Source organism: Gorilla gorilla, chromosome 1 (genome assembly GCF_029281585.2).
Source record: "Gorilla gorilla gorilla isolate KB3781 chromosome 1, NHGRI_mGorGor1-v2.1_pri, whole genome shotgun sequence".
NCBI classification, from domain to species: Eukaryota; Metazoa; Chordata; class Mammalia; order Primates; family Hominidae; genus Gorilla; species Gorilla gorilla.
This window is the reverse complement of record NC_073224.2, coordinates 106,977,316-107,000,399: the sequence shown is the minus strand read 5'-3', so window position 1 is coordinate 107,000,399 and position 23,084 is coordinate 106,977,316. Positions and strand designations below refer to the sequence as shown.

The 23,084-nt window shown below is 49.5% G+C and overlaps 4 protein-coding genes and 2 pseudogenes across 7 annotated transcripts; 4 read left to right on the top strand and 2 right to left on the bottom strand.

Annotated features, from left to right (window-relative positions):
• The first annotated feature begins 1,699 nt into the window (after positions 1 to 1,699).
• On the top strand, positions 1,700 to 5,635 carry LOC101152321 (histone H4). 4 transcript variants are annotated; one of them, XM_063695409.1, is made up of 3 exons: positions 1,700 to 3,039; positions 3,310 to 3,440; positions 3,495 to 5,635. In XM_063695409.1, exon 1 carries the CDS (start codon positions 1,864 to 1,866, stop codon positions 2,173 to 2,175), a length of 312 nt encoding a protein of 103 aa, XP_063551479.1. In that variant the 5' UTR covers positions 1,700 to 1,863; the 3' UTR covers positions 2,176 to 3,039; positions 3,310 to 3,440; positions 3,495 to 5,635. The 4 variants fall into 4 exon arrangements, with proteins under 4 accessions (XP_063551479.1, XP_004026589.1, XP_063551478.1 ...); XM_004026540.5 differs by having other exon boundaries at positions 1,700 to 2,294; positions 3,310 to 5,635; XM_063695408.1 differs by having other exon boundaries at positions 1,700 to 3,030; positions 3,310 to 5,635.
• A 5,703-nt stretch (positions 5,636 to 11,338) lies between these two features.
• On the bottom strand, positions 11,339 to 12,591 carry LOC101151967 (histone H2A type 2-A). Its single transcript, XM_004026537.4, has one exon. The coding sequence runs from the start codon at positions 11,847 to 11,849 to the stop codon at positions 11,457 to 11,459; it is 393 nt and encodes a 130-aa protein (XP_004026586.1). The 5' UTR covers positions 11,850 to 12,591; the 3' UTR covers positions 11,339 to 11,456.
• On the top strand, positions 12,185 to 12,693 carry LOC101132102 (histone H2B type 2-E-like; annotated as a pseudogene).
• Positions 12,694 to 19,429: 6,736 nt separating this feature from the next.
• LOC129525802 (histone H2B type 2-E-like) lies at positions 19,430 to 19,926 on the bottom strand (annotated as a pseudogene).
• Positions 19,927 to 20,200: 274 nt separating this feature from the next.
• Positions 20,201 to 20,772, top strand: LOC101123911 (histone H2A type 2-A). The gene has a single exon (XM_004026547.4). The coding sequence runs from the start codon at positions 20,262 to 20,264 to the stop codon at positions 20,652 to 20,654; it is 393 nt and encodes a 130-aa protein (XP_004026596.1). The 5' UTR covers positions 20,201 to 20,261; the 3' UTR covers positions 20,655 to 20,772.
• An 887-nt stretch (positions 20,773 to 21,659) lies between these two features.
• H3C15 (H3 clustered histone 15) lies at positions 21,660 to 22,320 on the top strand. The gene has a single exon (XM_063695388.1). It carries the CDS (start codon positions 21,795 to 21,797, stop codon positions 22,203 to 22,205), a length of 411 nt encoding a protein of 136 aa, XP_063551458.1. The 5' UTR covers positions 21,660 to 21,794; the 3' UTR covers positions 22,206 to 22,320.
• Positions 22,321 to 23,084: the final 764 nt, after the last annotated feature.

The following is a 23,084-nucleotide window of genomic DNA, read 5'->3' as shown; positions in this document are numbered from 1 at the left end:
TAAACAAAAATCACTGCCAGTAGGGAACACACAGCCAAGATGGGGGAGTAGTAAGATGTAAAGAGATGTAAAATAATGGGATAGATTCGGCCAGAGTTACTAAAGAGTCAGAAAAGGGCAAGCATGTTTCTTCCCTGTCCTGAAGCAGCCAAGGGAGAGGAAGATATCTGTTGCCAATGCTGGGGTGTTGGTTTAGGCATGTAGATGCTGTGATGCGCAGTGGAACCCTTCAATGAGCAGACAGGAGAACCAGCTTTATGCGGGGAGGGAGAGAATTGCTCCCCTCATCCCCCGTTGAGTCACACCCTGGAGATTATAAGTTTAAACATTTTGATTTCGGGAGATTTTGAGTTTTGGGCTTAAAATGACTGACGAACCACCAGGTGGATCTACGTGTCTCGAGTCCACAAGTCTGAATACAGATTTACGATTTATGAGCGCGCAGAAGGTGGATCCAAGGGAGAGATTAAACAGGGCACAGAAGAGTTTTTAAAAATAATATTTTTCGGGAAAAAAACCCCAACAAAACACGATTCTTTCAGCAGAAACCAGAAGATTTTCTCGTAGACTCTCCTACAGAGAGCCCTGATAAAGTAATAAACATGCTAACAGTAAGAACCCCAACCAATTTCATAGGGCAGTTTGCGGTAACTACTCCCAGTATGGAGCAGACAGTCCTCTTGCAAAACCCGATTTAGCAAACTTTGCTAGCTCCATGTGGGGCCTCCAAAGGACACAGTTGGGCACTAAATCCTGGCTGAAAACAAAGGCCGATTTAGAGGATCCGTAGAAACGGATGCACAGAATATCCCTCAGTCTTCTCTATGTAGCAGGCCCTCCATATACGCGGGTTCCCCAAGACCGAAAATATTAAACAAATGAATTTCTTTTTTTAAAAAAAAGTACAACAAAAGATAGTAAAAATAAAAACAGTATAACAATTACTTACATAGCATTTACACTGGATTAGGTGTTATAAAGTAATTTAGAGACTATTTAAAGTACCCGGGAGGATGTGCATAGTTATGTGCAAATACTACGCCATTTTCTATGAGAGACTTGAGCAACCTGGATTTTGGTATCGGCGGGAGCCCTGGACCAATCCCCCCTCAGTTCTACCGAGGGAGAACTGTTTTGTTTCTTCCAGCACGGCTTTGACCGACAGTGTGTTGGGATTCGCTGACCTCCATGAGAAAGCTTGGCAGCATGCTGAGACCAATTTTCCCAGGGCCAGAATTCTCCTGTGTGAGCTAAAATACAGTGGCTCGGTCCAACAAAACAGAGCCTGGAGCCAGGAATTATGGCGAACCTGCTCCCTCCCGTCCTCCCTTGGCGCACAGATCCCTGGCGCCGCCACTCTTGAGGTCGCCTCTCGCGTGTCGGCCTCATCGTCGGAACGGCGCTTCCTGAAGCTTTATATAAGCACGGCTCTGAATCCGCTCGTCGGGATTAAATCCTGCGCTGGCGCGCTCTTGCCAGTCTCTGGCCTCCATTTGCTCTTCCTGAGGCTCCCTCCAGAGACCTTTCCCTTAGCCTCAGTGCAATGCCTTCCGGGCGTCCTCAGACCAGACACAGGCCAAAGCCACTACAGAATCCGGAAGCCCCGGTTGGGATCTGAATTCTCCCGGGGACTGTGGCGTAGCGGTTAAAAAAAAAAAAAAAAAGGGTGAGAGGGACCTGAGCAGAGTGGAGGAGGAGGGAGAGGAAAACAGAAAAGAAATGACGAAATGTCGAGAGGGCGGGGACAATTGAGAACGCTTCCCGCCGGCGCGCTTTCGGTTTTCAATCTGGTCCGATACTCTTGTATATCAGGGGAAGACGGTGCTCGCCTTGACAGAAGCTGTCTGTCGGGCTCCAGCGGTCATGTCCGGCAGAGGAAAGGGCGGAAAAGGCTTAGGCAAAGGGGGCGCTAAGCGCCACCGCAAGGTCTTGAGAGACAACATTCAGGGCATCACCAAGCCTGCCATTCGGCGTCTAGCTCGGCGTGGCGGCGTTAAGCGGATCTCTGGCCTCATTTACGAGGAGACCCGCGGTGTGCTGAAGGTGTTCCTGGAGAATGTGATTCGGGACGCAGTCACCTACACCGAGCACGCCAAGCGCAAGACCGTCACAGCCATGGATGTGGTGTACGCGCTCAAGCGCCAGGGGCGCACCCTGTACGGCTTCGGAGGCTAGGCCGCCGCTCCAGCTTTGCACGTTTCCATCCCAAAGGCCCTTTTTAGGGCCGACCACTTGCTCATCTGAGGAGCTGGGACACTTGACTGCGTAAAGTGCAACAGTAACGATGTTGGAAGGTAACTTTGGCAGTGCGGCGACAATCGGATCTGAAGTTAACGGAAAGCTACTGTGGCCCATAGCGCTCACAGCCGTAAAGACTTAAGTCGTTGACCGAAAGCGGCTTTTTCACTTACCTGGGCTTTTTTTTTTTTTTTTTTTTTAAGCCTTTATCGATATGAAAGGTTGAATGCTCTAGGTTTGAGCACTGCTTTCTCGGCTTGCTCTTCTGGTGCAGTATAGGCACACCTAGAGGGCCACGTCAGTCTTTGCGATCACCAAATCTGGTTCTGAGAAATAGGCACTGGCAATTTACACATGCCTTGCTATGTAATCTCACTATATTTGCTCAGGCAAAGTGGGAGAAGCAGCCTTAGGTTTTCATTCTAGAGATGCCGGCTTTCCCACATGATCGGCTTAGAGTTCACGATTGACTGTTTTGGGCTTCATTTCACCCTCTACACAACAAGCGGGTGGACTAGATGCCTTAGCAAGGGTCCGTGTTGTGTGGTGTCTCCAGCCACGCACTCAGCTCAATCTTAGTACAGTTAAAAAATGCCTTTCTAGCAAGTTATCTGCCCAGTGCCTGAAAAGTATCATTTCTTGTGTTCAATAAAAAGCCTCCTAATTTAATCAAGGACCTATGAGATAACTGTCTTTTAGTTGTGGCATTGCAAGGATACAAATGCAGAGATATTTTAAAGTGATCCTTCTGTAAGAGTGAACCAACGATATGATCTGAAAGCAACTTCACAGGTAATTCAGGTATGTGACTTCTACCTCTTAGGGCCTGTTGTAGCTTAGAATGAGAGACTTGCAGAAACATGCCCACCATCAATACAGAAAGCACAGTTTAATTTTGACAAGGCCAAAAGCCAATTCTATATCAGCATGGCATATATTACAGCAAGCTATTCTTTACGCTACCACCTCTAAATTGCCCTAATTTGGATTAAAATGTGGGTTCACATTTCTAATCCTTATAGTTTTGCAGCCATTGCATTGCCGGTAAGATTTTTTTTTTCTTCATTCTAGGCTTATGATTTTACTGCGTATGTATTTGGGAGCAGAAATTCTGTCAGCTCCCAAAGGATAAACCAGCAGTTGCTTTATTGGTCTTCAGATGTGGCTGCAAACACTTGAGACTGAACTAAGCTTAAAACACGGTGCTTAGCAATCGGGTTGCCAGCAAAGCACTGGATGCAAGCCTTGCCTTCCAGAAGCTTACCAATCGGGTTGCCAGCAAAGCAGTGGATGCAAGACTTGCCCTCCAGGAGCTTACCATCACAACGAAGAAGACAAACAAGTGCATAATATATAGACGACATAAATCCATACCTGTACACATTTAAGAATAAACAGTCCAGTAGTAAGAGGCAGTACATATTCAATCTGCTGAGAAATGTAGACAATAACTACTATAAGAATCCTAATGCTACAGAAGTCACTGGCTGCTGGGAAACCGGGGAAAACTTGGCTATGGACGTGGGGGCTTGTGTCGGACTCTGAATAAAGAGCAGAATGATTGGCATCCTACTGAGATACATAGTAAAGGGGGCGAGGGCAGGGAGGAAGTGGCAAGAATAACATTTGTGAAGATGTCCAGGTGAGAAATAGAGGTTTTAATGCTCAAGATGTTTCCTTTTCCCTTTTAAATCTGACCTGTGATTTCCAGCATTACTGTTTCGAATATCACTGATTGTTTTTAACTTTAAAGGCAATGCTGATGAATATATCTGATCTGCACCAAGATCCACTAAAGAAGGAGATCAAAAATTTGAAGATAAAGCAGAAAGGGAGTGGGGGAGAAAACACGTCCATTGTCTGAATTAGTGGTTCTCAAAGTGTAGCCTCTCATCTAGCAGCACTGATCACCTCGGATAAAATCTTGGGCCCCATGCCAGACCTACTGAATGAGAAACTGAGGGGTGAGACATAGTAATCGGTGCTTTAAAAAAGCCCTCCCGATACACATTAAAGGTGGAAAGCCACTGATGCAGGTAACAGCTTTTCTTTTTTTCTTTTCTTTCTTCTTTCTTTCCCTCCCTCCCTCCCTCCCTCCTTCCCTCCCTTCCTCCCTTCCTTCCTTTCTTCCTTCCCTTCCTTCCTCTTTCTTTTTTTGAGATGGAGTCTCGATCTGTCACACAGGCTGGAATGCAGTGGCACGATCTTGGCTCACCGCAATCCCCGCCTCCCGGGTTCAAGTGATCCTCCTGCCTCAGCCTCCCAAGTAGCTGGGACTACAAGTGCCCACCACCATGCCGGGCTAATTTTTGTATTTTTAGTAGAGACGGAGGTTTTGCCATGTTGGCCAGGCTGATCTCGAACTCCTGGCTTTAGGTGATCCACCCTCCTCGGCCTCCCAAAATGCTGGGATTACAGGCGTGAGCCACCGCGCCTGGCCTCTTTTTCTTTGGCATGAGCCACCGTGCCCGGCCAATTACTGAGAATTCCTGCCTTTTTCACAGGATTATTTTAAGGATCAAATGAAAAGTTCTGTGTGAAAGAAGAATGAGGCCATGAAGTGATACAGAAACCAAAGTTGATATATTTATTGCCTTTCCCACTCAATGTAGTTCGTTTTTTGTTTTGTTTGTTTTGTTTTTTTGAGAGATGGTTTCACTCGACTTACTGTGACCAGGCGTTGCTTGGGTACTGCTGCTACTATGGAAATAAACAAAGACAAATCCTTACCCTGAGAAATGTTGCCAGCCTAATGCTGAGGTTAAGGAAGGGAAGGGGTATTAAGATAGGAGAGGGCAGAGGCAAGGAGGAGGGCCCAAAGAGATGAGGGCAAAGAAGAGCAAGGGAGCCGGGCACTGTGGTTCATGCCTATAATCCCAGCACTTTCGGAGGCCAAGGCAGACAGATCATGATGAGGTCAAGAGATCGAGACCATCCTGGCCAACGTGGTGAAACCCCGTCTCTACTAAAAATATAAAACTTAGCTGGGCGTGGTGACACACACCTGTAGTCCCAGCTACTCCGGAGGCTGAGGCAGGAGAATCGCATGAACCCGGGAGACGGTGGTTGGAGTGAGCCGAGATCGCGCCACTGCACTCCAGCCTGGGCGACAGAGCAAGACTCCGTCTCAAAAAAAAAAAAAAAAGAAAAGAAAAGAAAAAGAAAAAACAAAAAACCAGAAGAGCAAGGGAAGGGCTCATAGGGCTGAATCTTGAAGAATGGGGGTTCTCAGGGTTACAAACAAGGGGAGGACATTCTGGACAGAAATGGAATGTGTGAAGATATTGTGTACTTGGAGATTGCAGATGTCGTGTGGGGCTAAACATTCTTGTTCAGCTGCAAGAACATCTGAAACCTGGGAAGGCTGTGGGAAACATAAAGAACTAGATGTATAATATTTTCAGTTTTTTTTTAAATTAGTAACTATTAATAGAGTAGCACAAATTAATTGGGTGCTTGTTCTGGACCAGATACTGTGCTACTGTGCTAGGTCCTTTGTTTTTTTAGACATGGGGTCTCACTGCTGTTGCCGAGGCTGAAGTGCAGTGGCACAGTCACAGCTCACCACAGCCTCGAACTTCTGGCCTCAAGCAATCCTCTTGCCTTGGCCTTCTGAGTCGCTGGGATTACAGGCATGAGCACCGCAATTTACAGAAATTGTCACTTTCATGATTTCCAACAAAACAACGAGCAAGTTACTCGTTGTTTTACAAATGGGAAAAGTTAAACCTGTTGAGATTTGCTTCCTGAAGTCATGCACCTGTGTACATGGACAAGGCTAGGAATCAAACTTGGGTTTGTCTAACTCCAGAGTCCTTCCTAGTAATTAACCTCCGGTGCTCTGAACTGCCATGCAAAAGAATGTGAACTTCATTCTGAAGGGAATGGGAAGGTCGTGGAAAATTTTTAAGCATGAAAGTGACAGGCTCAAAACAGCAACAACAACCAACCAACCAACCAACCAACCAACAAAAAACCCTCAGTTTTTAAAAGATAGCTCTTGGCCGGGCGCGGTGGCTCACGCCTGTAATCCCAACACTTTGGGAGGCCGAGGCGGGCGGATCACAAAATACAAAAAATACAAAACTACAAAAAATTAGCCGGACATGGTGGTGGGCGCCTATAGTCCCAGCTATTCCGGAGGCTGAGGCAGGAGAATCGCATGGACCCGGTAGGCCAAGGTTGCAGTGAGCCGAGCTCGTGCCACTGCACTCCAGCCTGGGCGACAGAGTGAGACTCCGTCTCATTAAAAAAAAAAACAACAACAAAAAAAACACAAAAGATAGCTGTCATACGGAGTGGAAGCTCAATGGCAGGGCAGAAAGACCAGCCTGACTATGTAATCTACTAGACCAGAGCTGGCGAGGACTTCAGTTAAGGTATGGTCATGGGTGGACGGAGAAAAGGTGATACAATTGAAAGTCAGAAGATAGATTTAGTAATATTTGGAACTCATGAGATTTGGACAGAGGACAAGAGGAAGGGACACCCAACCAGAACAGATGGGGGTAATGAAGGTGTCTTCCAGGAAGATGGGGAATGTGGAAAGAAACAAATGGGCTTGGAAAGCAGATGAGGCATGTGGTTTTGGAAGTAAGCTGGGTTTGAAGTGCCTAGTATCCATCCAGAAGGACCTGTCTACCAGGCAGTTAGAAACATTGGTGTAGCCAGGCACAGTGGCTCACGTCTATAATCCCAGCACTTTGGGAGGCCAAGGTGGGAGGAGGGCTTGAGCCCAGGACTTCAAGACCAGCCTGGGCGATGAAGTGAGACCCTGACTCTACAAAAAATAAAAAAATTAGCTGGGCCTGGTGGTGTGTTCCCGTAGTCCCAGCTACTCAGACGGCTGAGGTGGGAGGACCCCTGAACCCAGGAGTCCAAGGTTGCAGTGAGCTTTGATTGTGCTACTGCACTCCAGCCTGGACGAGTGAGACCCTGTTTCTCTTTCTCTCTCTCTCTATCTCTCTCTCACACACACACACACACACACACACACACACACACACACACACACAAAATGTGTAGAGCTCAGGATAGGGTCTCAGCAGAAGATAGCAATTTGGGAGCGCTTAGCTAAGGGACAGAAATAGTGAAAGCAGGCAATCAATCTCACTTGAGTTGCAGGGAGAAAAGAAGATGGCCAAGGCCAGCATGGGGGAAACCAGGAATATTGATGGGGAAGAGAAAGACATGAGAAGACTGAGATGGGGACCTAGAGAAGGATAAGGGTGACCAGGAGAGTGGACCCAGGGGACAAGTCCTCTTCTAAGGAAGAAAAATCAGTGTAAACATGGCCATGTCCCTTACCACGTAGTTTCCCTCTAAACACACACACACACACCTGTCCCCCACTAGCCTAAGGCAGAATTAAATGTGAACAAAGCACGTTTTTCACTTCATAAAAGCCACAGATTCAGAGTGGACTTACTGGCAACCAAGGTAGCCACGTAGAAGCTAGTTATTAGAGGAAGAGGTGGGTTTTTTTCGAGACAGGGTCTCACTCCCTGTCACCCACACTGGAGTGCAGTGGCACAATCTCAGCTCACAGCAGCCTCCGCCTCCCGGACTTAAGCGATTCTCCCACCTCAGCCTCCCGAGTAGCTGGGACCACAGGCAAATGGCACCACCCCCGGCTAATTTTTTCATTTTTCTTTCTGTCTTTTTCTTTTTTGGTAGAGACACAGGGTCTCGCTATGTTTCCCAAGCTGGTCTGGAACTTTGACTTCAAGCAATCCGCCCGACTTGGCCTCCCAAAGTGCTGGGATTAACAGCTGTGAGCCACAATGCCTAGTCAGAGGAAGAGTATTTCTTTACCCTATCCTTAATTATCCTTTAACTCTCACCTGAGGGTAGACAATGATTTAAGTACAGGGAATGATTAAATGTTAAAACTTAACATTTTAGAATGTTATCTTGTATTGATGAATTCAGCTTATGCTGGTCTCGCAAACAAATACGAAGACTGACAGATTCCTGTGAGTGCAGGCCTTCACAGTGCCAGGACCACAAGATGTAATGAATTCTATTCCTGACTGGATATAAAAAATGCCACGAAATTTTCCTTTGAGATTCAGCCAGGGAGACCTCCTGGAGTTTAGAGGTACCCAGACTGGTGAGTAAAAGGAGTGTGACCTTGTGGGGGCAGTCAGAGGACCTAGATGTCTGACACCAACATCCCCAGGTTCCAGTCTCTGCTCAGTCACTACTGGGCCTGAGAAGCTGGGTGCAGAGAGAGTGACCCACCCACCTCTGAAAGTCACTACTTTTTGAAGTCAGAATACCGCCCATACATTGTGGGCCTAAGCAGTTTACGAGGGTCTCGGCAGAGACCCAGAGGCATGCTCTAGAAATTGCTGTGACCCTGGAGCAGAAACATGTGGCAGTCCCCAGCAGAGCTCACCTACGCTGCTCTCCTCGCTTAACACGCCTCAGGAAAGGCAAAATGGCAGCTTTACAAAACGAAGTTTTATTCCATTTCCCCTTCTCCCCTCTTAATTCTCATAGATCGCTGCAGTGAATGCTTTTAACCTGTCAACTGTGATGAAACAAACAGAAAACCAAAGCCCTGGCTTCTTCTGAGGTGCAAATAAATGACCGAGAAGGTGTTATCTAAGACCTCTACAGCCATTTGTATCTGGCCGTGTGTAGAGTGGGCTCTGCAAGACCCTGCCTCACTTTCCCACTAAGAGGCCTTGGACTTCCCAGCTCCCAGAGACTGTAGAGATCACCTCTGTGGCCTCCTGTCACGATTTCCTAAGGCGAAGAGCTTCATTTGCCCAACGGAGGCCCACGTTCTTCCTGTTTGATCTACTGTCTTCCCAAGGATCTGAACTCGGGCACCAGCGTCTGCCCACATGTCCGACGAAAACAATGTAAAGGAACTACTGAGTCTGGACAGAAAATCCAGACATACCATGCAGCTTCTAAGAGGACCGAGTGCCTTCACTGGAATAGTGAATCTCCTTCTGTGGACACGGACAGGGAACGGCTCGATTAAGCCCAAATTCACAAAATTCCGCCCACACTCCGTGCCCCCGGGAATTTTGGCTTAGGGGCAGGATATGGGGGTTACCACTGTGCTAGTGGAGGTGGCGCGGGGACTGAACGGCAGCCCCAGCGCAGTTCTCCCCACGTTTGCCCGCAGAACCCCGGCGAGGCCGAGGTGGTCATTTGCCTCCCTAGCCGGATAGCCGCGCCGGGTGAGGCCGGTTTGGGCGCGAAGCACGGGCGTGTGGCGCTCCACTTCCGCAAAGGCCAGCCGCGCTCAGGACCGCGAGCCCTGAGCGTCCCCCTAGTGACCCCTGGCCTCGTGTCCGACGCCCCGTCTCTCCTGCCCCGGCCCCCCCGCCACGCAGGGCCCCGGTCACGCGCGGGGGGAGCCGGACCGCCAAAGCCCGCAAGCCGGCGCCCAGGAAAGCGGCCGCAGCCCGGCCAGTGCGGATAGGCCAATTGGCCGAAGTCGGCAAAGCTCAAGACGGCACCGCAGCAGGGGGACCCGACTTGTCACCCGACCCCGTTTTGTTGGGAGCCTAAGCGGAAGTGCCTTCCCCGCTCTAATGCCGGAGGAGCACGGAGGGCAAGCGGTACAGCTTCTCCCAAGTGCTGATGTGGGTGGCTCTGAAAAGAGCCTTTTGGATACGATGGAACCTCCGGCCGAACCGCACTTCTTAAGCCCGCTCTCCACGGATGCGGCGGGCCAGCTGGATGTCCTTGGGCATAATGGTCACGCGCTTGGCGTGGATGGCGCACAGGTTCGTGTCTTCGAACAGCCCCACCAGGTAGGCCTCGCTGGCCTCCTGCAGCGCCATCACGGCCGAGCTCTGGAAGCGCAGGTCGGTCTTAAAGTCCTGCGCGATCTCGCGTACCAGCCGCTGGAAGGGCAGCTTGCGGATCAGCAGCTCCGTGGACTTCTGGTAGCGCCGGATCTCTCGAAGGGCCACGGTGCCGGGCCGGTAGCGGTGCGGCTTCTTCACCCCGCCCGTGGCCGGCGCGCTCTTGCGGGCCGCCTTGGTGGCCAGCTGCTTCCTCGGGGCCTTGCCGCCGGTCGACTTGCGGGCAGTCTGCTTAGTACGGGCCATAGCGAACCAAAACACAGGCTCACCAGCGCAGCGGCGGGGAGAGAAACGAGCTCCTAGCCCCGCGGCAGCCGTCTTTATAAGCACAGTCTTTTCCCGATTGGGCGGAACAGTAATTGAAAATCCCGCGCTGGCTGTCCATTGGCTGTGACGTCACCCGCCCTAAAGTCACCGGTTGGCTCGGGCAGATTCCTCCCTAATCCCGCCCACCCCGCCTCACTTTCTACTTACCAGTTGGCGAAGTTTCGCAAGCTTGTTTTTCCCCTTTCCGTCAGGGTGAGAGTCATTTTCCATTGCAGCTTTGTCAGATTGTTCCCTTTCCGCCCTTCGCTTCCTTAGAACACACTGCCCGCAACACCCCCCTTTCTTGCTGCGCCCTGCGGCTCCCGCGTGGAACCTCATTCTTCCATTTGCCCCCCGCCCCCAGTTGCTACTTGGCGGATCGTTTTTCGCCTGTCGGGTGCCTTTTGGGTGGGAGAGGTGCCCGCCCCCAGGACGCAAGATTCCGCCTCCGAGGCCCTTACTCTCCGCCGCCAGGGCACTTTGGAAAACAAAACAGAAACTAAGACTTAAGTCAGCTCAGTGAAGCCAAGACCCAGCTCCGCCACACTAGCGAGCCCTACCCGCTCAGGGCCCTCCCCATCGGGGGTGGGGACGAGGAGCACGTCCCGCTAGTGCCAGACTAGGTCTAAGTGTCCGGCCATGGCCTGCGGAAACCACTAGGGAAGCGCGCGCTCCGCGCGCAACACTTCAGCGCGTTGGGTACTGCCCGCGGCGCTGGTGTTTGTGACTGTGTGGAGTGGACCGTGGCGGCGCCCAGGACGTTTGGTGCCTGCACCTGCCCTGGGAAGTCCTAGGACTGGGGACCCACTCATCGAAGAGCCAAGGCAGTTACGTGCTCCAGATGGGAGACGGCGCGCGCGCGCGCGCACACACACACCCCGTCCCGTCCCGTCCCGTCCCGTCCCGTCCCGTCAGCTCCAGGTTCGCTATTCACTGCTGAGGAACGCTGGACTGAGAGTGGCCAGCATTAACAACTCTTTTATTTGAAAACGTGGGTGGCTCTGAAAAGAGCCTTTTGAGTTCACAGGTGCCCCTTCGAGACGCGGGCCGGGCTGGGCCCACTTGGGCCGGACGTCAGCCTCACTTGCCCTTTGCCTTGTGGTGACTCTCCGTCTTCTTAGGGAGCAGTACGGCCTGGATGTTAGGCAAGACGCCGCCCTGGGCGATGGTGACTTTGCCCAGCAGCTTGTTCAGTTCCTCGTCGTTGCGGATGGCCAGCTGGAGGTGACGAGGGATGATGCGCGTCTTCTTGTTGTCCCGAGCCGCGTTGCCCGCCAGCTCCAGGATCTCAGCGGTCAGATACTCGAGGACCGCAGCCATGTAGACGGGCGCGCCGGCCCCCACTCGCTCCGCGTAATTGCCTTTGCGCAGCAAGCGATGCACTCGCCCTACCGGAAACTGAAGGCCAGCGCGGGACGAGCGCGACTTGGCCTTGGCGCGGGCCTTGCCTCCTTGCTTGCCACGACCAGACATGCCAGCGATAGTAGTCACCGAGAGAAACTCCTGCCTGGCGACCGGGAAAGTCGCCGAAATCGCCGCTGCTTCACCTTTTTATAGACAGAACGGCGATTGTCCACGGAGCACTTTGATTGGCTCAAGCAAATTTTGTCCCGATAGCCAATAGGATAGCTCAGCCAGAATCCGCTCATTTACATAATCTCGTCTCCCTCGCATTGCGCGCCCCGGAAAACTCGCGAACCATAACGCAGCGTCATGCGCACAGCCTCTGTAACAGTCGTTTCCGGTAGACCCCGAGCCTACCGCTCTGCTTGCGTTCTCGGGGGTCGGTGTCGGTCTTGGGTCTGGCCATGCCTGAGCCTGCAAAGTTCGCGCCGGCTCCCAAGAAGGGCTCCAAGAAAGCCGTCACCAAAGCCCAGAAGAAAGACGGCAAGAAGCGCAAGCGTAGCCGCAAGGAGAGCTACTCCATCTACGTGTACAAGGTGCTGAAGCAGGTCCACCCCGACACCGGCATCTGGTGCAAGGCCATGGGCATCATGAACTCCTTCCTCAACGACATCTTCGAGCGCATCGCGGGAGAGGCGTCCCGCCTGGCGCACAACAAGCGCTCCACCATCACGTCCCGGAGATCCAGACGGCCATGCGCCTGCTGCTGCCCGGCGAGCTGGCCAAGCACGCCGTGTCCGAGGGCACCAAGGCGGTCACCAAGTACGCCAGCTCCAAGTGAGTCCCTGCCGGGACCTGGCGCTCGCTCGCTCCCTCCCTCCCTCCCTCCGCGGGTCGCCGGCTGCTTTGTCTCCAAAGGCTCTTTTCAGGGCCACTTAACCACCTCAGTTAAAGAATCTTTCTTGTGTTGTCAGTCCCAGTTTATGTTTTTGGCTTCACGTCTGGTTAACTTTAGGAGAGCACACAACACCAAGCACAGATAACTATTTTGTTTTCACATAGGCATTGCTATAAGTAAGCTTACATAGATTGATAGTGGTATCTTACTATGGCATAGATAGGCTGGGGCTTGCCTTAGAGGGCTGCTCTTGAAACTGTCTTTGGCCTGGTTTCGTACCCGTGAATATGTGCCCAGGAGATTGTTTCCTGGTGAGAAACGCAGTGTTAATTTTGATAAGCTTATGTAAGATCAAATTGTGTATATGAACAAAGGTTGGGTCCGCTCTTCAGTGGTAAAATGAAGGTAGAGATTAAATGCATTGTATGCTCTCAGATGTGTACTTAAAAGGGAATAGCTCAACTTTTATATATAGTATCGAGAAACTTCTTGAGGTTTTTATATCATTGGTTCACAAACACGTGCCTACACCGCCATTCATGTGAAAATTCCTTAAGGAGGTAGATGGAAGTTCGATTTTGATAACCAGGAATTAACACCGATAACACCTTCTGCGCTTTCTGGTTGAGATACCCTAAAATCTACCCAATACCATTAAATGGTTTTTTTCCCCAAGAGTTATCACTCGGAAAAGCTTGTCCAGTTTAAGGGTTTGTTCCATACAATGGCAACAAAATATACGATTTCTGAAGCCAGAGTTTGGGATCCCTGAAGAGGAGAAGGACCACCAATTTGCAAGGGAGGTTGATTAGGTTTGTTCTCTGCTTTGGGAACACTGGACTTGGAATCACACAGCCTCATTAACCTCAAAATATTATACTGATTGCTCTGGGGATCGTAAATCCTAGGCTGGCCACAATAGAAGCGAGGAAAGCAATTAGGAGGCTGTTGCAGTGTTGTGGGCTGGAACAGTGATTAAGACTTAAAGTCTCTCCAGACCAGCAGCATCAGCATTACTTGAAGTTACTAAAAATGAAAATTCCCAGGTTCCATTATTTGTGTTAAGCTTTCTGGGTGATGGTGATGCATGCTAAAGTGTGAAAAACACCGGATAAATGACATGCTGGAGTGCAATGGTGGTAATGGAAACAGAAATGTTGGATTATATCTTTGAGGTAGAATTAATAGGTGTGGCTGAGGAACAGGATTTAGCTAACAGTGAAACCCCTAGATTTTTGGCTTGAGCAACTGTGTAGATAGTGGTACTATTAGGATAGAACACTGAGAGAAGATATTCGTTGGGACACTGAAGGGAGATCCAGAGTTCCGATTGAAATTTGAGAAGCTCTTTGCTATTCAAGTGGATATGTGCAGTTGACAGTTTGAGAGATGCATCTAGGGTTCAGTAAAGACAACACAAGCCTGTCTTTAAGGTCTACCTGTGAACTGTGAACACAGCAATGGGAATGATGGACATCACCTTTAAGTATTTTTCTAGACTTTATTACTCATGTGTTTGTCATGAGGTGTAACTTAGTAGTTCATAGTCCTATAATGTATGTTATTGACTAGGTAGCATTTATTTTTCTAATTGTTTCTGTTATAGTGCTGCCACATGTGTTTCCCAGAAACGCATTTTACCCACAGTTCTTAGGGTTGGCCTGATTAGTTTAATTGCTGTCTCAACCTGCTTCTTACTGTGATTAGTTCAGGAATCTAGATCAAACTAATTGGCATTTAACATTTCAGGAAGTGAACTGAGTAACAACTAACTCAGCAGGGGAGTGTAGTATGCTATTATCTTTTGGGAAAGCAGCTTATTTGCTTTCAAGAGGCAGCAGCAGGATGGACTGTCTTTAGGTATGAAGGCAAGAATGATTATAGACAATATGCAGAGGAGGACACAGTGTGGGAGAATCAGGGAACTGAGCCACTCATGGAGTTCAGCCAACCTTGGATCCCTGCTGCACCTTTGGACTTCCAGTTAAGCCAATTTGTCTGACATATTTACTTATACCAGTTTGAATCTTGAAATATTTCAGGAATAATAATTTCCTAGATAAAAGGAAAGACCTTTCATGAAAGGTCTCAAGTCAAATAGGGTCAATTAGGACAGAGTTGCTCCAATTACATATTTGGAACAAATGTCCAAATGTTAATACTTGACTAAGGCTAAAGACTAATATTACCATCACAGGAAAAATGTCCAGGGTTTTTTTTCAGATGTGAAATTTTATTTAAAAATTTTAAATAAACTAAATCAAAAAATTTTAGTAGTTGTACTAATTTCCTGGGGCTGTCAAAGTACCATAAACTGTATGGCGTAAAACAACACAAAGTTATTCTTTCATGGTTTTAGAGGCTAGAAGTTTGAAATCAACGTGTTGGTAGGGCCATGCTCTCTCCAAACCCACTAGGGGAAGACTCCTGTCTTTCAGTGTCTGGTAGCCCCACTTGTTCTTTGGTTTCTGGCAGCATAACTGTAATCTCTACCTCAGTTTTTTCATGTATGTCTCCATGTTTTTTTTCTTTCTTTCTTGAGATGGAGTTTCACTCTTGTTGCCCAGGCTGGAATGCAATGGCATGATCTTGGCTTACTGCAACCTCTGCGCCCCGGGTTCAAGCAATTTTCCTGCCTCAGCCTCCCGAGTAGCTGGGATTACAGGCATGCGTCAGCACGCCCGGCTGAGTTTGTATTTTTGGTAGAGATGGAGTTTCATCATGTTAGTCAGGCTGGCCTCGAACTGACCTCAGGTGATCCACCTGCCTTGGCCTCCCAAAGTGCTGGGATTACAGATGTGAGCCACTGCACCCGGCTGTCTCCATGTCTTCTTATAAGGGTATCAGTCATACTGGATTAGGGCCCACCCTAAAGACCTCATTTTAACTTGATTACATCTGCAAAGACCCTGTTTCCAAAGAAGGCAAAATTCTAAGGAACTAGGGGTTAGACTTCAACATATCTTTCGGGGGGACACAACTCAACCCATAACAGTAGTCAATGGCTGTGGCAGGCTAAATGTGGCTCCCAAATATGTCCATATCCTAATCCCTACAGCCTGTGAATATTACCTTATATAGCCAAGAGAATTTTGCAGATGTGATTCTGAGATTGAGAGATTATGCCAGATTATCCAGGTAGGCCCCAAATGTAATCACCACAGTCCTTATAGGAGAGGCAAGAAAGTCAAGTGTAGAAGGAGGCGATAGAAGGAGAGAGGGATTTGAAGATTAATAGGCTGCTTGCTTTGAAGACAGAGGGAAGGGACCATAAACCAGAAATAAACCTCTAGAAGCTGGAAAAGGCATGGAAATAGACCCTCCCTTAAGGTCTCCGGAGGGAGTGCAGCCTTGATTTCTACCGAGTAAAATTGATTTTGTACTTCAGACCTCCAAAACTGTAAGAGAATGACTGTTGTTTTAAAACCATTGAGTTTGTAGTAATTTGTTGCAGCAGCCACAAGAAACTAATACAACATCTATATAGAATTTTTTCAATAATTGGAGAAATTTGAATATGGATTGCATATTAGTATTACTGAATCAGCATTAAATTTGTTAGGTGTAATAATGTGATTGTAGCTATTTAGGAGAATATCCTATTTTTAAGAGACATGCCACCATATTTAGGGAGAAGTGCCAACATATTTGCAGTTTATTTTCAAATGGTTCAGGGGCTGTCTGTGTACATGAGATGACAAAGATAAGGCAAATGCAGCAAAATCGTAATAATTGGTGAATCCAGGTGAAGGGACTATGGCTGGTCTTTGTACTTTTTTTTCCAACTTTTCTGTAGGTTTAAAATTTTCAAAATAAAAAATGGGAAATACTTTAAAAATTGTAATCAAAGACATTAGTACAGAAACTTTCATAAATTAATGTATTTTATTTTTACAGTAAAATTAATTTATGTCAATTGATAGAATTTTACTAATTTCACTCCCAAGTTATATTAAAAGGCTTACATATGTTTGATAATAGCATATGTAAACTAGAACTCTGAATGATATCCATTGGTCATAATACGTACTATGTAGCGGTAATGGTGACTTTTGTGATTGCACAAGTCTAGAGATGCCCCAAATGACATTGACTTAGACATCTGGTTATTCTAAGGCTGAAACTGAAGTTGAATAGAAGGTTTTAGTCAAATACTGAGATGAAAACTGAGGCAGTCCTGGCGGGGTGGGGGAGTGAGTGTGTGTGTATATATACACACATAGACATCATGCTTCTAAATATTTACAGAAAGAAAGGGTAGATTATCCACAAAAAAATAAGAATCAGACTGATATGAGATCTTACAAACCTAACCCCCTTCTCTTTCCTAAACTCCAGATTCTCATATTACTGACTTCCTATTTGATATTTACACTTCGATATTTACCAGGAGTCTTCAACATTTTGTTCAAAACAGTACTCTTGGTTTTCTTCCTCCAAGACTACTCCTTACTCATATCAGCAAATAGCAGCTCTTTTCAAGTGCTCAGTGTAAAAACCTACAATTAATCCTTGATTTCTCTTTCAGTCAGCCTATACTAAATCAATTTCATTTAAAATATCTCGGCTACTACTCTGCATCTCCACTGCTACCATCTGCCTCTCCAGTCACATTCTCCAAGAGCACTCTGTCTCATTTAAAAGACAAAATCTCTGCAGTGGCCTGTGATGCTCCTTAATGGCCTACATAATCCAGCCCTCAAGCACCTCTGTGATCTCTGTAAAACTTTCCCTTGGTCACTGTGCTTCAGCCACATTAACCAGCTTGCATATTTCTCACATTCACCAAGCTTGTTCCTGCCTTGGGGCCTTTGTACTTACCATGTTCTGTTCTGAGAATACTCTGCCTCAAGATATCCTACAACTATCTTACTGTATTCAGCTCTCTGCTCAAGTATTAACTGATGAAACCTGTCATCCCTACTCCACTCCATGTTCTGCTTTACTTAACAGCAATTGCACATATGGCCCCCTGAATAATACACATTTAGTCACTTATTTTTACTTACCTGCTAATTAAAATGTAGACTTTTTCTATTCTGTTTACTGCTGTATTCCCAGCATGTTTTATCCGAATGTGCAGTGGTTTCTTTTCTTCTCCCTTATCGTGGGAAGTGATGTGCACAAATACACATAATGGAGCCTGAATGTCATATTGCTTTCATACCTGTGTGAATTTTGGTAAGAAAGGAAAAGTAGCGATTGACAGGTAATATAATTACATTAAGTCACTCTCCTAGTTAGCTGTTTATTGCTTTCCTGCTCTTATTCTCAGTCCCCAGGACCAAATGTTGACCACTACCTTCCCCCACATATAATTAGATTATTTACCCAACGCCATGCAGGTGGCTGTTAAAAGGAAGTTATATACTTACCTTATAAACTCAACTTTTCCTTGTTGTCTTTCTGTCTCACCCCTACCTCCATGCTTTAAATTAACTTTTCAGGCTTAGACCTTATCTCTCAGTAGAGCCATATAAGGTATGTGTAAAAGCAGGAAAATGTTTCCTGGGGATGAAGCCTTGAAAAGCTTTTTTTTTTTTTTCTTTTGGCAATAAAATAAGGTAGATTCAGCACAATACCTAATAACTAAAAAATCTGTTTTTAATTGGGTGGGGCAGACAGCAAGTGTGTCATCCTGGAAGATACTATTTGGGATTTTATGTAGGTACATAAGAGAAAAAAGTGAACAAAAGCAAGGGGCTACCAGGACGCCGCAGTATGCTTAACATGTATTTTCTAAGTTTGTATTACGCCTTTATCTTGGTACTTTTATCTTCTGTTCTCACTTGATCTTTTTGAAATGTATTTTAAATCCTAATAAAAATATATAAAGTCTGGAATTAATAAAGGATTAAATGAAACTTTTGTATATCTCACTGCAATTCTCAGAAAAAAAGGGGGTGTGGGGAGGGGGAATTGCCTGGGGTAGTGAGTGAAAATTGTGACCAGGTTCTTACTAAGGAATATGGCAACTGCATAACCAAATGTCAGTGGTTACCAAACTTATGAATCACCTGGTGTTGTGTCATAGATTGTCTATCCTTGCCTCTTGCCCCCAGTGATTTAGATCAGTGGAACTATGTGGGGTTTAAGAAATATACAATATATATTTGTATATATTTGTGTGTCTCGAAAGCTTCAGGGTTAAATAAGTTTTAACTGTTTAGGAAACACTATTGTTTTAGGTATCCAGTCTCAAAGACGAAGGCCTTTAAAACTTACCTAATTTTTCATTACATTTCTTGCCCAGAAAATTGTAAAATACCCAACGATAACAATGGGGAATTGTCTATCAGCACTTGACTAAAAAGCTTTACTATCCATGACAGCAGCCTTTGCATTACTCAATTCTGATGGCATTTAACGTCTTGAAACCCAGGAATAAATACCTATAGATTCACAGTACCTGAAAGGAATACCAAATTGAGACAAGAGAGCTATATAAACCAAAAATTGCTTCAACCACAGAATGGAGGTCTACAGGTGCGGAAGGAAAGTTTATATGGTGAGGCTTGGTCGCAAAACTATTAGGAATATTTTCAGGTTACTACACAATTTTGCCAGCTCAATATGCAGTTAACTTTTTCCCTCGACTCTCCTGAGCAGATTTACATTGACCGCACCCGTAGCATATCGTCTCACTTTGGAAAAGGCAAATTATGTGCACATGACCGTGTCACTACAAGGTAGTTCTCGACCAAGCTACAGATGATAGCTTTATCTTATATTCCTCTCCCATCATCTGCAGGAAAAGGGATAGGTGCTGAGGGAAAACCCCTAAGCAGAACTTATAGTAAGCAGTGGGAAAACAGCTTATTTCACTGAGGTGGTTAAGTGGCCCTGAAAAGAGCCTTTGGAGACAAAGCAGCCGGCGACCCGCGGAGGGAGGGAGGGAGGGAGCGAGCGAGCGCCAGGTCCCGGCAGGGACTCACTTGGAGCTGGCGTACTTGGTGACCGCCTTGGTGCCCTCGGACACGGCGTGCTTGGCCAGCTCGCCGGGCAGCAGCAGGCGCATGGCCGTCTGGATCTCCGGGACGTGATGGTGGAGCGCTTGTTGTGCGCCAGGCGGGACGCCTCTCCCGCGATGCGCTCGAAGATGTCGTTGAGGAAGGAGTTCATGATGCCCATGGCCTTGCACCAGATGCCGGTGTCGGGGTGGACCTGCTTCAGCACCTTGTACACGTAGATGGAGTAGCTCTCCTTGCGGCTACGCTTGCGCTTCTTGCCGTCTTTCTTCTGGGCTTTGGTGACGGCTTTCTTGGAGCCCTTCTTGGGAGCCGGCGCGAACTTTGCAGGCTCAGGCATGGCCAGACCCAAGACCGACACCGACCCCCGAGAACGCAAGCAGAGCGGTAGGCTCGGGGTCTACCGGAAACGACTGTTACAGAGGCTGTGCGCATGACGCTGCGTTATGGTTCGCGAGTTTTCCGGGGCGCGCAATGCGAGGGAGACGAGATTATGTAAATGAGCGGATTCTGGCTGAGCTATCCTATTGGCTATCGGGACAAAATTTGCTTGAGCCAATCAAAGTGCTCCGTGGACAATCGCCGTTCTGTCTATAAAAAGGTGAAGCAGCGGCGATTTCGGCGACTTTCCCGGTCGCCAGGCAGGAGTTTCTCTCGGTGACTACTATCGCTGGCATGTCTGGTCGTGGCAAGCAAGGAGGCAAGGCCCGCGCCAAGGCCAAGTCGCGCTCGTCCCGCGCTGGCCTTCAGTTTCCGGTAGGGCGAGTGCATCGCTTGCTGCGCAAAGGCAATTACGCGGAGCGAGTGGGGGCCGGCGCGCCCGTCTACATGGCTGCGGTCCTCGAGTATCTGACCGCTGAGATCCTGGAGCTGGCGGGCAACGCGGCTCGGGACAACAAGAAGACGCGCATCATCCCTCGTCACCTCCAGCTGGCCATCCGCAACGACGAGGAACTGAACAAGCTGCTGGGCAAAGTCACCATCGCCCAGGGCGGCGTCTTGCCTAACATCCAGGCCGTACTGCTCCCTAAGAAGACGGAGAGTCACCACAAGGCAAAGGGCAAGTGAGGCTGACGTCCGGCCCAAGTGGGCCCAGCCCGGCCCGCGTCTCGAAGGGGCACCTGTGAACTCAAAAGGCTCTTTTCAGAGCCACCCACGTTTTCAAATAAAAGAGTTGTTAATGCTGGCCACTCTCAGTCCAGCGTTCCTCAGCAGTGAATAGCGAACCTGGAGCTGACGGGACGGGACGGGACGGGACGGGACGGGACGGGGTGTGTGTGTGCGCGCGCGCGCGCGCCGTCTCCCATCTGGAGCACGTAACTGCCTTGGCTCTTCGATGAGTGGGTCCCCAGTCCTAGGACTTCCCAGGGCAGGTGCAGGCACCAAACGTCCTGGGCGCCGCCACGGTCCACTCCACACAGTCACAAACACCAGCGCCGCGGGCAGTACCCAACGCGCTGAAGTGTTGCGCGCGGAGCGCGCGCTTCCCTAGTGGTTTCCGCAGGCCATGGCCGGACACTTAGACCTAGTCTGGCACTAGCGGGACGTGCTCCTCGTCCCCACCCCCGATGGGGAGGGCCCTGAGCGGGTAGGGCTCGCTAGTGTGGCGGAGCTGGGTCTTGGCTTCACTGAGCTGACTTAAGTCTTAGTTTCTGTTTTGTTTTCCAAAGTGCCCTGGCGGCGGAGAGTAAGGGCCTCGGAGGCGGAATCTTGCGTCCTGGGGGCGGGCACCTCTCCCACCCAAAAGGCACCCGACAGGCGAAAAACGATCCGCCAAGTAGCAACTGGGGGCGGGGGGCAAATGGAAGAATGAGGTTCCACGCGGGAGCCGCAGGGCGCAGCAAGAAAGGGGGGTGTTGCGGGCAGTGTGTTCTAAGGAAGCGAAGGGCGGAAAGGGAACAATCTGACAAAGCTGCAATGGAAAATGACTCTCACCCTGACGGAAAGGGGAAAAACAAGCTTGCGAAACTTCGCCAACTGGTAAGTAGAAAGTGAGGCGGGGTGGGCGGGATTAGGGAGGAATCTGCCCGAGCCAACCGGTGACTTTAGGGCGGGTGACGTCACAGCCAATGGACAGCCAGCGCGGGATTTTCAATTACTGTTCCGCCCAATCGGGAAAAGACTGTGCTTATAAAGACGGCTGCCGCGGGGCTAGGAGCTCGTTTCTCTCCCCGCCGCTGCGCTGGTGAGCCTGTGTTTTGGTTCGCTATGGCCCGTACTAAGCAGACTGCCCGCAAGTCGACCGGCGGCAAGGCCCCGAGGAAGCAGCTGGCCACCAAGGCGGCCCGCAAGAGCGCGCCGGCCACGGGCGGGGTGAAGAAGCCGCACCGCTACCGGCCCGGCACCGTGGCCCTTCGAGAGATCCGGCGCTACCAGAAGTCCACGGAGCTGCTGATCCGCAAGCTGCCCTTCCAGCGGCTGGTACGCGAGATCGCGCAGGACTTTAAGACCGACCTGCGCTTCCAGAGCTCGGCCGTGATGGCGCTGCAGGAGGCCAGCGAGGCCTACCTGGTGGGGCTGTTCGAAGACACGAACCTGTGCGCCATCCACGCCAAGCGCGTGACCATTATGCCCAAGGACATCCAGCTGGCCCGCCGCATCCGTGGAGAGCGGGCTTAAGAAGTGCGGTTCGGCCGGAGGTTCCATCGTATCCAAAAGGCTCTTTTCAGAGCCACCCACATCAGCACTTGGGAGAAGCTGTACCGCTTGCCCTCCGTGCTCCTCCGGCATTAGAGCGGGGAAGGCACTTCCGCTTAGGCTCCCAACAAAACGGGGTCGGGTGACAAGTCGGGTCCCCCTGCTGCGGTGCCGTCTTGAGCTTTGCCGACTTCGGCCAATTGGCCTATCCGCACTGGCCGGGCTGCGGCCGCTTTCCTGGGCGCCGGCTTGCGGGCTTTGGCGGTCCGGCTCCCCCCGCGCGTGACCGGGGCCCTGCGTGGCGGGGGGGCCGGGGCAGGAGAGACGGGGCGTCGGACACGAGGCCAGGGGTCACTAGGGGGACGCTCAGGGCTCGCGGTCCTGAGCGCGGCTGGCCTTTGCGGAAGTGGAGCGCCACACGCCCGTGCTTCGCGCCCAAACCGGCCTCACCCGGCGCGGCTATCCGGCTAGGGAGGCAAATGACCACCTCGGCCTCGCCGGGGTTCTGCGGGCAAACGTGGGGAGAACTGCGCTGGGGCTGCCGTTCAGTCCCCGCGCCACCTCCACTAGCACAGTGGTAACCCCCATATCCTGCCCCTAAGCCAAAATTCCCGGGGGCACGGAGTGTGGGCGGAATTTTGTGAATTTGGGCTTAATCGAGCCGTTCCCTGTCCGTGTCCACAGAAGGAGATTCACTATTCCAGTGAAGGCACTCGGTCCTCTTAGAAGCTGCATGGTATGTCTGGATTTTCTGTCCAGACTCAGTAGTTCCTTTACATTGTTTTCGTCGGACATGTGGGCAGACGCTGGTGCCCGAGTTCAGATCCTTGGGAAGACAGTAGATCAAACAGGAAGAACGTG

Excerpts from the sequence above, each read along its gene's own strand:
- H3C15 (XM_063695388.1), top strand. The coding sequence starts at position 21,795 with ATGGCCCGTACTAAGCAGACTGCCCGCAAGTCGACCGGCGGCAAGGCC.
- LOC101151967 (XM_004026537.4), bottom strand. The coding sequence starts at position 11,849 with ATGTCTGGTCGTGGCAAGCAAGGAGGCAAGGCCCGCGCCAAGGCCAAG.
- LOC101123911 (XM_004026547.4), top strand. The coding sequence starts at position 20,262 with ATGTCTGGTCGTGGCAAGCAAGGAGGCAAGGCCCGCGCCAAGGCCAAG.
- LOC101152321 (XM_004026540.5), top strand. The coding sequence starts at position 1,864 with ATGTCCGGCAGAGGAAAGGGCGGAAAAGGCTTAGGCAAAGGGGGCGCT.